The 16,525-nt window shown below is 40.4% G+C and overlaps 1 protein-coding gene across 1 annotated transcript; it reads right to left on the bottom strand.

Moving 5' to 3' along the window:
* Positions 1–3,160: 3,160 nt before the first annotated feature.
* On the bottom strand, positions 3,161–16,212 carry LOC130277506 (solute carrier family 22 member 20-like). The gene is made up of 10 exons (XM_056528182.1): positions 15,838–16,212; positions 14,373–14,476; positions 13,170–13,324; positions 12,918–13,086; positions 12,314–12,437; positions 10,620–10,735; positions 10,268–10,482; positions 10,019–10,127; positions 6,388–6,591; positions 3,161–3,242 (listed from the first exon to the last, which is right to left on the bottom strand). Exons 1-10 carry the CDS (start codon positions 16,210–16,212, stop codon positions 3,161–3,163), a joined length of 1,653 nt encoding a protein of 550 aa, XP_056384157.1.
* Positions 16,213–16,525: the final 313 nt, after the last annotated feature.

Raw genomic sequence — 16,525 nt, 5'->3', positions numbered from 1 at the left:
CTCCTTGAGCTGCAGCATCAGGACGGATGCCCCCAACATAATCTGATTTGCAACGTTGCCACATGTTGGAATGCCACCCTGCATATGTTGGATCGACTATACGAACAGAGAAAAGCCATCACCGATGTCTTGATGATCCAAGCGGATAGGGAATCTTTTAAATATTTTATCATATTCCCTATTTGTTACAGGCAAAAAGTTATGGGATTCTCTGACATGAATGCAAGAATTGCACAGCTCCTGTACTATTTGGCATTGCTGCTATTTGTCTGCTGACTGAGACCCGCCGCAATCGGTCTCTGACTGACACCATCAAAAAGGATGAAGAAAGGTATGTAATCTGCTGAAGGACATTTTCTATGGGATAGCAGCTGCCTGAGAGTGAAAACAAACTCTTGTCTGTAGAAAATCTCTATGTCAATAAACTGATCACCAGTGATTCATCTTCTTAAGCTGTGGTCAGCCTCACATCACCTGGGGAAGTTGCTTTTGGACACACATACAGTATAATATGTAGTATTATATGGTGCCTGATTATTAACTGTCTCATTTTGGAAGATTACATGCAAAACCCATAAGCAGCCACTTTCAAGTGAGGTTACCATTAGGAATTTCACCAGCATGATCACCAATGATCTACTCGGCAGGAGTGGTCCAATACCTTTCTTCTGTTAAATATACTATGCATATTTTTCAAGGGGAAGGATAGAAGCTAATGATGGAAAATCTTTCTGGTACACAGCCATGTGTCTGAGCAGATCGTAATATATGTTTTTTGTTCTATCTTTAGGAGGCTAAAACAGAAATGGATAACAGATGCAATGAAAATGAAGATTGCATTACTACCCCCCAAACCAAACACCTTTAAAGACATTGTATGACAACTTTCAATAGTCCCTTGACAAAACTGCATACCACTCCTTGTACCCTGTGGTCTCATGATAACATGGGGGAATCCCAGACATACCTGGGGTAATTGTGGTTAAAGGGGTTATCCACCATAAGGTGTTTTTAGTGCATACCTGGCAGGCAGTAATGGACATGCTTAGGAAGGATCTGCGCTTGTCTTGGGGCTAAATGGCTATGTTGTGAGATTACCATAATACTGTGGCTAGCTTTTTGTGTACTGGTATTTCCTGATTGACTTTTCTTTTTTTGACTACAAATCCCACAATTCCATTTTTCCTCCCTCATCAACCACCCCACCCATTGAAACATAAATGAGCTGCATCCATTCAAATCAGTGTGGTTTTCAATCAGGGTGCCTACAGCTGTTGCAGATTGATCTCTCTCCCACCAAGCGATCCCTCCACCCATTGAAGCAGACAGGCTCCCTGTCATCTGCTGACTAGTGAGTCAGGTCTCGGCTGCATTGCAACCTGGGAAAAATCTGAGACAACAGTCATTTTGTATGCTGATAAAAATAAATATTGGAGTGAAAATCACATAAGAATTGTGAGAAAACTGTCACACACAGGTACATATACTATATTATAAACTACACTAACTTTACAGCCCCTGTAGAATAGTCAAATAAAAAAAATTCCTGGAATACCCCTTTAATAACTCATGATGACATTACACTAGATAAAGCCTTAGCAACAAAATCATCATCAAATATGAGGCTTTATGGTTTATAGACTATTACGTACACTCGTAAATATTGCATACTGAAGAACAATGAAACAAACAAGTCCAAATGTTGCCTTTGTTATATACTGCTTATTCTACAGAAATGCAGTCTGGTACAATAAACTTAACGGAGTACTTCACACACACACACACACACACCCCTCCCCCCGGCCCGATACCCAAGTAATACGCTACACAGATTGAACTCTGGATTCCGAACAACCCCAGCCATCAATCCCCCTCCTATAGACATTAATGGAGGAGAGCATGTCCGCCTGAAGCCAAGCACAGCCGGCGTTCTGAACAGAATGCCGGGTGCTGGCCCGGAGATCGCGGGGGTCCCAATGACCCCTCCTTTGGATAAGGGATAAGATGTAGGGGCAGGGTTCCCCTTTAAGCCCTGAGAACTTCCCATAAAATGATTACAGAAGTTATATGGAACAAGTCATAAAATAGTTTATCTGTTTTATTGAATTCATTTTGTTCCCAGTACAAATAATCTCTGTATTTTACAAACTTTATATAGCAGTATAAAAACATGAAAACATGTGTACTCAATATGAAAACACTCAAAGTACATTTTGGAGGTTGTCTCTTTGCTCTCAAAAATGACCTGTAAGTATTATTATTTGAGCTGCCGTTTTATGTGAGGTCTTGTCATATTCTTTTCATCCTTGTCTAAGAGATCACAGTCCAACAAAGGTGACACAACTTTATTCATGTAACCTATATCCCCTCTTCTGTTCTTGTCTAAATGTCACAAGAAACCTATATGTATATATATATATATATATATATATATATATATATATAGATATATATATACAGTCTCAATGAATTGTAGAATGTACAAGGTGTAAAGTATCTATGTAACCATACGATATGTGATGGAGATGAACATTATTTTCTTGTGCAATGTATTTTAAATAAAGTGCATATTTTTACATTTAAAGTTGTTGATCTGGTTTCTTTGTACTGTAAACCACCAGCTTACTTTTTGTCATTGTTTCCATTACCTTTTTATAATAATAAACTGAATCTTAAATGTATACAAGCAACTAAAATGCAAATATACAACATGGCATTTATAGACTTATATAGGATCGTATAATTAAGTTTCTGGCAAAGCCACAGATAACTCCACGCAGATATTGTCCTGGTCATAAGTGAACCTACGGCACCTCTGGTTGCATTACTGATGACTGAGCCACTTTATCCAGCTGGCTACAATTGTAAAAAAAACAAAACTAATTTTGGTTTAATGTATATTCTTAAATGCCATCAGATACCTACAATATACTGTATAGTGTCATTCATGTAACTCAGTAGAAGCAGCTGTATAATAACACTGGTAAATTCTAGATACTTCCTCCAAATCAGTTATCTTCACCATCGCTAATCCATTCATTTAGTGAGGCAGTTTGCTCTGGATAAACATCAGACACCTCGGCTCCACACGATTGTGTCAGTGTCGAATACAATATCACACATCATTATTCCTCCTTGGATTCACCAAACTGTTCGCGTCTTAGGAGATTTCCTTTAAATTGACCTTATGAATCCATTGTTCGTTCTCTGATTCTTCTGCATCTAATGAAATATCTCTATACCTGAGAATTGAACAGATTTAGTTAGTTCATGTTCTTCATAGCAATATATATCATTGCATATTGCTTTGAGGAGATTAACAAGATGACACTGCACGCAACATTATATTAACAACTATTCATACCCATACATTCTGCTCCATCTTACGCTCCACTATTTTAGATACAAACAATCATGTAATGTCCCAGTACTGGACATGGTTCTGTACTAACTTTAGGCCCTGTCAGGTTGAGACCCTCAGAGACCTGGGGGCTCCCCTGCATGTTCTCCCTCTGTTTCAAGAATGTTGTGTATACTGCTTTAATGTGTAGACAGGATCCTAATGTATAGATTGAGCAGAGGACCTGTGGGAGATCTCAAGGACCTGTAAGTCTTTCACATGTTATGTTCTGCAGTCACATGATTTGTTGTCACATGTTCTCCCAGAGAGCACCAGCTTAACCTATGACCCGCAGCTTGACCAATGGGCCTTAGTCCAGCCCCCCAATATATAAAGGGGCGGCCATTACAATTTCTCTCAGATGAGATTCCACCTGCTACTGAGCACAGCAAACACCAGAGATCTCAGTGCTAGTGACCAGCTACCTGGAGGGCCACCAAGCTACAGTCATTCCACTAAGTCAAAAGTCTATGTCTGCTGTCACTACAAGTAGTCAATTCCTGCATATAGTCAAGTGTCAAGATAATTGTCTCAAGTCTATTACAAGTATAATTGGTCCCAGCAAGCTGCAAGGTCTTCTAAGTTCCTGGTCATCTCTCTGGAAATCTGGCCTAGCAGTGAAGATAATTCCATCTGTCTTGAACTCAGTAAAGCCTCCGTTAAACCATAACTGGTTGTGGACTCTCCTTTCACTACTAGCCATTGGAATAGCGGAGATACCGTTCGTGTGGTTCCGGTACCAAAAACCCCTCTGTCGTCACAAACACTAGGGGTTAACAACATCTTGCCCTAGGGGTTAATACCATCTGGTCCCACCACCTACACCGCTACACCGTAACCGTAAGCAATCAGTAAGCGGCCACTTTGGACCAACTATTCACATTATTACCGATCAGAAAATTATAATTTCGTATACATATCTTCTGTGGCTGCATGGATGAATCCAATGTATTCATAAAGTTCTCTAGGTACAGCAAATAACATAGATACAGGGCTGGTGTCTCCCATCACACTCCCACACACACAGATCTGTCACTTGACATTTTGGAAGTGTCCACCTTCTGATCACATCCTGGTTGGTAATAATAATGTGAATAGTTGGTCCAAAGTGCCCATTTGTTGATAATTTTTATCTAATATTGCTAGGATATGCCATAACTTGCTGGTCCGTGGATGTCTGACCACTCGGACCCATAATATCCAGAACAAATGAGCTGCTGAGCAAAAACATTGCAACTCAGCCTGATTCAAGTTGAGGAGACTGGGCACATTACTAGGCAAGGGTTGTATGGTAATAGCAGAAAGGGACTATCTTTCATTTTGGTGACCAGTGAGATTTCAAAGGGGTAAATGATGATTTACCAAAAAAAAATCAGAATGTGGCATTTTGGGCTAGGCGTGTAGGCAAGGGGGCATTTTTACTGGTTTAACCTCTCCCTTAAGCCTATTTTCACTGTATGGGCCATGAGGATAGAAGAGCGCTGGGGAGCCATGTCTGGAGAAAACAGGCACTGCTCATTACCTGCCCAACACCATACCTTCAGTTATGTATGGTGGTGGCAGCATCATGTAAGGGGGTGATTTTCAGTGGCTGGGACATGGAGACTGAATATAACTGCACTGTAATCACTTATATGGTCTTCATAAACTATGTAGAGATAGTATAAAGGGGTATATTGGTCTGTGTAAAGTCTTATTTATTTATTTATGTATTTTCTTATTTATTTAGTTATTTACAGTATGGTAATAATGTGTGGTCATGGAGTGGCAGAATTTTTTTTTACCCCCTCAGAAAATCCTTCATATGTCCCTGTGATTTCAACAAAAAACTATTTTGTTTGCTTTGAGTTCTGAAGACATTTTTTTTTGCTTTAGTTTTGCTTATGTGCTACATGTTTATCATACTAACACAAGGGATAGATACATTTGCACATAATCAAAACACAAAAGTCTCAGTTAAGACTTTTTTGTGACTTTTTAAAATTGCTCACGTAAAAGAGTTTTGTACTCCAGGTCAGACCTGGAGTAGACTTGCGACTTTTTTAAATACTTTTTTTTTGCCTACATGGGACATTAGCACATCATAAATACGTGACCACTGCAACTGAAAGATGATTAGGTAAGGCTGTTTGTAACTTTGCTTACCCGTAAAAGTCACACAAAAAAGTGCAGAGTCACGTAAAACTTTTTGTGCGCCCAGAGTAAGCAAAAAAAAAAAAAAAAAAAATATATATATATATATATATATATATATATATATATATAAAGGCTCTAAATACCTTGGTAAATCTCCAACATAGTGTTGACAACTGTTTACTTCCAACACATATTTGGTATGACTCTTGGATTGCCGATCAGTTTTCCATCCTACCCCTCCTAGAGCTATCCTATACCTGAAGCCTGCATAATTTGCCAGCAATATCAGCCGTTAAGTACCAGTTGGTAAATTGGGAAGGCAATATAAGTTACCTAATTTCCAAACTTTAAGAATGCCTACAATTTTCCTCCTGTTATGTGCATTCTATTTAACCTTTTAGTTTCTGTCCTGTCTATATTTAAATAATACTTCTTCTGTTTAACAACCTCAGATACCAAAGGGGTGAAGAGATGGAGCCAACTAGTCATATACATCGTCTACAGACCATCAGAAGGATATGAATGATCTGTGGAATGTGTCCACGGTCTAGTGAGATTATAGCATTTGAGTTTCTTTTGGTAAAGTGATTTGCCATTTTTGTATGATAAGGTCTAATAGGTTTGTTTTTCTCATAAACGGTACAAATATTGTCCATGGTCTGCATCTGTATTGACATCAATGGGGCTGAACTGCAACACCATATACGGCCTAAAGACAAAAATGGCACGATTGCATAATAAAAGTATACATTTTTATTATCTTGCTTTCTAATGTATAAGCTAACAAGAAAGCAACTGGACCATGTGATATGAAAAGTAAGGGAGTAAAAGTAAATGATAATACTTCATACCTGTTCTCAATTTCATTAATAGTATCTGGTAATGCAAAGTCTTTAGTTTCCACCAGAAAGCAGGATAAGAAGCCTGCTATTATGGGAGTGATTCCAAATAGCATGGGAAGGATTGTCACAGAAAAATCCCCTGTTAAATGCAAAACAGATGCCACAGCAGAGCCCAGACGAGCATTCATAGTGCTAAAGCCCATGCCAGTTTGCCTATATGGAACAAGGAGAAAACACAATTTCCTTAGAATTTGTTTACTTAAATGGTCACTTTTGTTAAAATAAAAACTAAAACTTCCCTCCAAGTAATAGCCTATGTGGTTCCTAACATTTTTGTAAATCACTTTTTTTTTTTTTAACAAAAATGCCTTCCTACCCCATAAAAAAAACCAGCTTTAAAGTCTTGAGCACTAGGTGTCTCCATTCCCTCTGTTGTTCACTGCCTGTTGTTAGGCTAAAAACATTTCTAGTAACAGCCTAGGTGGTAAGAGCAGGGCTTGGCATGTGCTCTGTGCTGCAGAAAGAAACACTGTGTGTGCACCTGCATCTGTAATTGTTCAGACGAGCTGCACTGTCCATGCAAGATAAATCAAGGTTTCTGAATCATCTCAGCAACAGCAGTGCTTAGTATAACCCTTTCCTTTCTTCTGTGCTGCTATTTCTGCTCACACAGCCTCTTGTAAAGCTAGTGCATCAGTAAACCCTTTTCCCCCCATTTATAGTAGTGTCATGTAGTAATCATCCCCCATCAAAGTGCAGCCTATTCAGTGGTTAGGGTAACCCCTTTCTTGTAATCCTGATTTTTATTTCATACTAGCTGAGTACCCAGCGTTGCCCATTTTTTCCTTCCTAATCCTTGTTGGAGAGGAAAATCAACAAAGGAGGAAGCTTTTGACTTCATATCCCGTCCACATATATTGTTGTCATATCCCAACCCCATATTCCGTCCTCATATCTCAACCTCATATCCCGTCCTCATATCTCAACCTCCTATCCTGACCTCCTATCTCGACCTCCTATCCCGTCCTCATATCCTGACCTCCTATCGACCTCATATACCGTCCTCATATCTCGACCTCCTATTCCGACCTCATAGCCCGTCCTCCTATCTCAACCTCATATCACATCCTCATGTACCAACCTCCTATCCCATCCCGTCTTTGTGAGATGGGGTGTGGCTTGCAAGCCGGACCGACACATTCACCAGGAGATGCAGAGCAAAGCTTGTGGAGTACGGTACTGGACATCCCATATACTTGCATGGGACTTAAAACAAAAAACCCTCTTTTATATAAGGGTGTAGGTAAGGGATAATTTAACTATCATATGTTTTTATTTGACATATAAGTAATATGTGTACCAGGTATTATTAAAATATCTCCAGTCGTACGGAAGTTATGTGGGAATATACATTTCCCATTGATTTGCATGGGACTTTAAACAAAAACCCCGACCCTCACAAATGGGGGTAGTTAAGGGTTAAATTAACTATGCTATATTTTAACCCCTTAAGGACCGGGGTTTTTTCCGTTTTTGCATTTTCGTTTTTTGCTCCTTGCCTTTAAAAATCATAACTCTTTCAATTTTGCACCTAAAAATCCATATGATGGCTTATTATTTGCGCCACCAATTCTACTTTGTAATGACATCAGTCATTTTGCCCAAAAATCTACGGTGAAACAGAAAAAAAAATCATTGTGCGACAAAATTGAAAAAAAAAACGCTGTTTTGTAACTTTTGGGGGCTTCCGTTTCTACGTAGTACATTTTTCGGTAACAATGACACCTTATCTTTATTCTGTAGGTCCATACGATTAAAATGATACCCTACTTATATTGGTTTGATTTTATTGTACTTCTGGAAAAAATCATAACTACATGCAGGAAAATTAATACGTTTAAAATTGTCATCTTCTGACCCCTATAACTTTTTATTTTTCCGTGTATGGGGTGGTATGAGGGCTCATTTTTTGCACCGTGATCTGAAGTTTTTAACGGTACCATTTTTGCATTGATAGGACTTATTGATCGCTTTTTATTCATTTTTAAATGATATAAAAAGTGACCAAAAATGCACTATTTTGGACTTTGGAATTTTTTTGCGCGCACGTCATTGACCGAGCGGTTTAATTAATGATATATTTTTATAATTTGGACATTTCCGCACGCGGTGATACCATATATGTTTATTTTTATTTACACTGTGTTTTTTTTTTTATTAGAAAAGGGGGGTGATTCAAACTTTTAATAGGGGAGGAGTTAAATGATCTTTATTCACTTTCTTTTTTCACTTTTTTTTTTGCAGTGTTATAGGTCCCATAGGGACCTATAACACTGCACACACTGATCTTCATCATTGATCACTGGTTTCTCATAGGAAACCAGTGATCGACGATTCTGCCGCATGACTGCTCATGCCTGGATCTCAGGCACTGAGCAGTCATTCGGCGATCGGACAGCAAGGAGGCAGGAAGGGGCCCTCCCGCTGTCCTGTAAGCTGTTCGGGATGCCGCGATTAGCCGCGGCTATCCCGAACAGCCCGACTGAGCTAGCCGGCAACTTTCACTTTCATTTTTAGCCGCGCGGTTCAGCTCTGAGCGCGCGGCTAAAGGGTTAATAGCGTGCGGCGTTGCAATCGGCGCTGCACGCTATTAGAGGCGGTTCCCGGCTTCACTATGACGCCGGGCCCGCCGTGATATGACGCGGGGTTACTGTGTAACCCCTCGTTATATCAGGAGAGCAGGACCAAGGACGTACCGGTACGTCCTTGGTCCTTAAGGGGTTAAGTGGACATATAAGTAACATGTGACCAAGTATTATCGAAATATCTCCAGCCATTTGGAAGTTATGCAGTAACATATATTTCCCATAGACTTGTATGGGACTTTAAACAAAAACCCCGACCCTGGCAAATGGGGGTGGGTAAGGGTTAAATTACCTATCCTATATTTGTTGTTGACATATAAGTAACATGTGTGCCAAGTTTCAGGTTAATATCTTTAGCCGTTTGGACGTGATGCTGGAACATACACACATACATACATACACACATAGGGGGAGATTTATCAAAGGATTTAGACTGTTTTTTCCTGTCTAAATTTGTCGCACAGAAAGTCGCAGTCTAAATATGTGCGACTTTTCTGCGACTTTTGCTGTAGAGGATTTTTAGAACATGATGCATGCAAGTCTATTTTAGACGGAAATGCTTTGGAAACTGCATTGGTGCTGAATTTATCAAGTGCGACTTTTGTGCGACAAGTCGCATCTGCCCAAAATACCCTGAAATGTCAGACCATGTTGGAGCAGGTCTAAATGCAGTTTAAGCTGTAGACCCTGAAGTCTGAGCACAGAATTTATCAAGGGCTGTGAGACCTTTGATAAATTAGGAGCACAATAGACAGGAGACTACCACATCCGCTGGTCTATAAGCATACCCAGAATAGACTAGATTAGGAAATGTCCCCCATTGAGTTTTATGTATATATATAGAGATCTGCTCACATAGCACCTTGCAAAAATGTAGTACATCTAGTGCATCAGTCACCCCTTCTCCCTCCACACAGCATCTAATGATCAGGTGCTGTAACCAATGCTATGAATACAATAAATTATTTTTACTGAACATTTCTGTGCACACCCACCTTATCTCTGTAGGGTACAGCTCTCCCGTGTAAAGGTACATGCATGTAATAGCAGATGCCAGGAAAGCTTTTCCGGTTAATGCCAGGAGTGTACACAACAGCTGCATTTCTGCAAACAGACAGCATATACTTTTAGTGGTATAAACGGAATACTTGGCAGCAGAGGTATAACTTAAAGCCTTCTGCATGTTTATCAAACTCTTACAGAGCCAATGGTAAAGGAATTAACAGGTACCTCCGTCGCTTTACCTTTAGGTGTGAAGCTGTAAGATAGCACCATTATTCCTGCCAGAAACAAGGACACAAACTGCATGACTCGTCTTCCCACAAATGTCATGGCCAACATCACCATCAGCTTAGCCGTCATTTCTACTGCTCCAAATAGCGCCTGAGCCAAGAAAACGTTGAGTCCAAAATTCTGCAGGTCCATGTTGAGCCCATAATAAGCAAAATTGCTTGAAAACCTATCGGTTGAAAACAATTGTATCCACGGTTATATATTGACATCATATGTTATGCTGACATACATCTGTGGAGTCACGTTGTAGATATCACGTGATATTTTATTATATGCTTATGACCACAAGTAGCATGAACTTACCAAACTAGAACTAGACAAAGGGACATGCGTCTTATGGCCGGAGTGCGGACAAGGTCAAACACTGAGTGTGAGGCTCTGATTATAAGAATATCCTTTTGCATCTCAGCGCAAAGCATCTGTGGATAAAGCATGGAAGATGACATTTTTTTTTAAATAAAGGAATTAATAAAATGTAATTAAATGAAAAATCGTAACAACTGATCTAAGGGTAATATTAACGAAGATAATGTCATATCATCTTACACTTCTCTTAAGGGTTAGAGCAGAATTGTTGGAGAACATTAAATAATAATGTGACCTATTCAGGTCACAGAGCTGCGATTGCAAGTTATACTGGTAGATACCTGGGGGAGCACCAATAAGCTACTTTGTTGGCCAGACTATTTCAATACAGGAATAGGACAGTTAACTGAATTATTGCCCAGGTTCAAGGGAATCTGTCAGCTCAATTAACTGCTAAGAGCTGTAGAAACCGTGGGAGATAAGTTATTAAAGCAAACATTTAAAATTGCCTTTTTATTTCTGAGTGTCAAGGAGGCAGGACCAAGCTGCTCAAGTTCTACAGCTTAGCACTCCTCCTCACTTGCACTTACCTCTTAGGCCATGTAAAAATCTGTGTACATGAGTCAAGTAGGTGCTGGAAGGTGAAGGCGAGCAAGGAGGTGTGCCAGGCTGTGGCACTTGAGCAGCTCAGCTCTGCCTGATTGGCACTTGGCAGAGAAATAAAAAGACAATTTTGTAAGTGCAACGAGCACTCCTGCGGGCTCTCCTCTGCTGTATGTCCTACTACTGCGGTCCGGTGTCCCGGCTCTCTAAGACGTAAAGGACCAGCGCGCCAGTAATTGGTAATTGCTGGGCGCTGACCCTATAAAGGGGACTGACTTACGGTTGACCCCTGCCAGATCTTTGTGTCTTCTAGAGCCTTAGAAAAAGCATTTTCCTGTGCATTCTGACTATCCGTGTACCGTACCCTCTTGCTACGTTCCTGACCTTGCTGCTGTGCCACCAGCCTCTGACCAGCTTGCTTTGTCCCTGACCACGCTCCTGTGCCGCCAGCCCTGACCTTTTGCCTGTCCCGACTATGAGCTTGCCTTTCCCTTCTTGTGCCACTCTATACCTTGGCAGCCTGTGGGGACGAGTCCTATCAGTGGTAGCGATCTGGGTGCCGCCTGCCGCAGCAAGTCCATCCCGCTTTGCGGCGGGCTCTGGTGAAAACCAGCGGCACCTTAGACTCCGCTCCCTTGTATGGCCCACGCCATCTTCCACACAGGTCCAGCAGATCCACTTCTCCATCACCAGCTGTAACAGTAAGTTTGGCGACCACCACCAGCTCCAGGAAAGGTACAGATTACTTTTATACTATAACAGCTGAATGGTTGTTAGCTGGTGTCAGCTGCTTTCCCTGACCTCCCTACAGTGTTGTTTATTGTATTATACCTTGTTATGCAACTGCAATTACTAAGAACAGGGACCACCATCCAGATTAAATGCTTAGTAGGCATTTAAGTAGGCATGGAAAATGGCTGTGGGTAAGCATAGGGCTGCACATCTCCGTGCAAGTGTGTCATTTATTTATGCATATTATCAATGATATACAGTATCAGAACAAAATTCTGCACAAGATATGTGACTTTTCTATTTATTTAGTATTTACTTGGCTGCATTAATTGTATCACATATTATATATGTTTTACCTCTGTCGACAGTTTCTCGCCTTCCCTCCATTTTCCATTGATTCGAGCAGCTTTTTTAAGGTTTCTCAGAGCCTTATATGGGTCACCCCGAAGAATCAGCCACCGAGCAGATTCAGGCAGCCACCTGAATTAGAAGACAGAAGATTGGTAGAAGAGGTGTCCACAGGGGCATAGCTATAGATGTAGCAGAGGTAGCAGTCACACCAGGGCCCTGGTGCCTATGGGGGCCCCAAAACACATCTTCCCCATAAGAGACACTTATTATATTTGAAATAAAAAAAGCACAAACGGATGCGCTCCGTAGTGTAACACCAAAGGTGGGTTGAGACATGCCTGAGGAAGCTTGTGACCGTGAAACGCGTTGCATTATGGGAAATAAATCCTTTTAACTTCTTATCTGGTCTCAGCGCTTCCATTGATCCCGCTGTGCTACCTGGAGATTGCTTGTTTTTATTGTGACGTATTATATTTGACATATTGGGCCCTGTTGCAGATTTCGCATCAGGGCCAAGAAGCTACAAAGCCTCTGGATGTTCATAAACTTTTTCCACAGCACCCAAATTATCTATCCTCTCATAGGCACTAGTAAAGAATGGAAGCTTACCATGAGTAGAAGAAGAATAAAAAGAACGGGGCAGAAACAGCAAACTGAAGCCATCGCCAGTCTCGGATCCCGTATGCAATGGCAGCCAAAATGATCTGTCCCACTGAGTAGGAGAAGCCAAAAAAATTCCCAGCCAGTGTGCGACCATGCATGGGCATCCACTCTAAGACTGATTAAAGAAAAACAATATATAAAACCTATAGTATTAGTCCATAGACAGCTGTATACATGCTATAGTAAGCAAATACTTACTTAAGGAGATGCTGTTGACAGAAATGGCAGAAGATGCTACACCACAAAGGAAGCGGAAAGCACAATAGCCATCATATGTAGGTAAAAATGCAGCGCAGCATCCAGCTATTCCCATTTGAAGGTAAGACCACATTAGGATCTCCATTCTGCCTAATCTAGGATGCAAAGAAATTGGTCATCATGAGGTAAAGTTATCATGACAAATAAGGCTTTTAGCCGCAGGCACACTAGTTGCAAAACACTGGTTAATAGAGTTAAAATTGGAAAGCATAAGAAATCTCCTCAGGCTAAGTTTCTACTTGTTATTTTGTCCTGCGTTTTTTGGTTTGTGTGGAAATTGCATTCATGGCCCCTTTGGCATTTTTGGTGGTGCTGGATGGTGGTGGAACCATCTGGCCAATCACAGCTCTCTGTGGGAAATATGAATGGTGTATATATGGCAGTGCAGGGGACCATAGAAGAGCGGCCGGCTGCATCTATACATTATACAGGAGGATCGCAACGGACCCCAGGGTGATCTATCAATTAGTACAGGTACTACTACTCCCATCATGGAACAGTGTGTGTTCCATGCTGGGAGTAGTAGTACCACCTAAAAAATAAAGAATAAAAAGTGAAAACACACACACTACATTTTTATTATTGTCGGCTAGATTTTTAGGTCCCCACCCGCCCACATAAATTGATCCCTGTTTAAAAATTAATAAAAATGTTGTTATAAAAAAGATACATTTCGTTACATGCAATTTTTTCCATAACTACTGTATCTTTTTATATATTTTTTTTAATGGTACCCTACAAAATTTTATTTAAAAAAAATATCTCTATCACTTTTTTGGATGTCTGAAAAAATGCCAAAGTTAAAACCCACATGGCGTTTTTCTTGGCGTTTTTTACTCCCCTAAACTTCTATGGGAGAAAAACGCCACGATTTCAGGGGAAAAACGCCAGTGGCTGAACATGCTGTAATTTTGCAAAACCGCCAAGAAAAAAATGGCATGCGGCAGAATTGGCGTTTTTTTGGGTGTTTAAAAAAAAAAAAAAAAAACAAGTAGAAACTTAGCCTAACACATCTTACTGTTGGTTTATTTAGTGCTTGCTTGCTCCATAGCTTTGTACTAAGTTACTGCAAGAACACAGCAACGGTTGACCTAAATATTAGTGGAGCAAGCTACAATCTAAAGTCAGGAATAAAAAACTTACTTGTCTGCAAGACTGCCAAAGACGAGGGCTCCCAAAAGTACGCCAGTCATATAAATAGAACGAGCAACTTGCTTCCAAGGATGTTGCTTACAAACTAAATTCCACTGTAGAGTAAAAAGAAATACAGTGGCTGTAGGCAAACAGGTTGGAATTTACAAAACATTCCCAGTTATTCTTATGATCTTTCTTTCATTTTTTTTTCTTTGTATAACTGTTTAATGATTTTTATTTGTAATGCTCAGGTTGCCTGTGGCCATAGTGCTTGATTTGCAGAAAGGAGGAGTGCATAGGATAACCATGTACTGGAATATGTTCCCTTACCTACTTGCCTTATAGAGACATTCTACTCAGCATTCCAGAACATCTGCCAAAGTCTTATTTTGAATCAGATCATTTTAATTGTAGAAAATCCTTTATCCACCCAATGTGGCATAGGTGCTCGTTCACACAAGTGGATTTTGTTTCAAACTCACAGCAGGTTTCCCTGCGGAAAATCTGCCGCAGACCCTATTGACTTTAATGGAAATCAGCTGCGGAGAGCCTGCCCGCTCATGTGAACGAGCCCTTATACTCCAAGGCTAATACAAATCACCCTTTAACCCCTCACTAAAACTACTCCAGGACAGTTTTTCACATGGTCAGGTTTTATTAGAAATTTCATGAAAACATTTTCATTTACCCCAAACTCTCATAGTTACACAATGTATTCCTCCCCTATATACACCTTGTTCTAACTTAATTATCATAAGCACTGTATCTAAAACTTCTTTTACAATAATAACTTTAGCTTCACATCATAAATCAGCTTGATTTGACTCCTGCTTCACCTCCTGTCACTGCTGCCAGCTTCTATCCAAAGAACCACACCTACCTAAACCTTGCCATGCCTACCCCCTAAAGCCCTCAGTGATATAAACACCTGATCCCAAGCATAAGAACCCTACAGCGGTCTCAAACAGATTATCAGATGATACTTTACAGTAATTATGCTTTGCAATAGCAAACCTCCGCTCCTATCCACATATACTTAATGAGAGATCTAAATAAATCTTATCTTGAACTCGCAAAAAAAGTCCCTTGGTCCTAATGAAACGTCTTGTTCTTCTTGAACCTCAACTGATACTCAGACCCCATTCTTACTAATCTTTATTTCATTAAGGTCCAACCATGCTATCACTTCCTGCGAAGTCTCAGAGAAGCCTGTTGGTCACTGGTACCTCCTGGGTAACAATCACATGACATAACTCTTAAAGATACAACACATCTTATAATACAATACACTGCAGAACATATGTACAGGGGGGGGGGGGGGGAGAAGCAGGTGCAAGGGGCCCTGTGGACACTGAAGGAGGCTGCCTGACAGGACAGCAAGGGTACGGGGCAACATCTCCCATACTGGGCCCCCACATATATCTCTCAGATCATAACACAGAAAAAGAGCAAGTAAAGTATTTATTAGTCATACCTCAGTCACAATGGTTGAGGAGAAGATGCTCCGGTCATAAGTCCACCCTTCTCTGCAATATTCCATATTCCTTCCGTCCAATGGTTTTCTAGTTGAGTTCACTAATAAATCTCTGGCCTTTTGATACTGGATGCATCTCCAGGGTTTGTTGTCTTGGTCCAGTGAAGTGAAATGTTTCATAATATGTGTCCAACTTATATTATTCAAGTTGCTGGTGGATGGAAGCTTGCAGTGGTGTTCAGGAATGGCAGCTGTAAAGTTCTGGAGAAGATTGTGGCACGATAACATAGTCACTGGTATCAACAACAGTATGGTGTGGAGTATCTGAAAACAACCAACTCCACCTAAAGACTGAAGGACATCATTGAAAGCCATGTGTATGCCATACAGGTCTTATCACGTTTATACGCTGAATTATTGTTCTTTTCTCTATGACGATGAAGACTTCAACAAGATCTACTTTGATATCTATCTTTAGAAAGGTTTACCTCTTCCTAGTCTTTCTTTTCAAACAGTCATATACTGTTGCAGATTTATGTTGTGTCTCCAATCTGATTTACATATACGGTATATATACCTTTGTGACTGCCCATTAACCCCTCCCTTTCTACTCATGGTTCTTCTACATCTCCATGAACAATTTTCATGCAGAATAAACTTGTTCTAATAACCTTCTTTGTTCTATTCA

The sequence above is a fragment of the Hyla sarda genome, chromosome 6, assembly GCF_029499605.1.
Source record: "Hyla sarda isolate aHylSar1 chromosome 6, aHylSar1.hap1, whole genome shotgun sequence".
Classification (NCBI taxonomy): Eukaryota; Metazoa; Chordata; class Amphibia; order Anura; family Hylidae; genus Hyla; species Hyla sarda.
The sequence above is the reverse complement of the archived record's forward strand: the minus strand, read 5'-3'. Positions and strand labels throughout refer to the sequence as shown.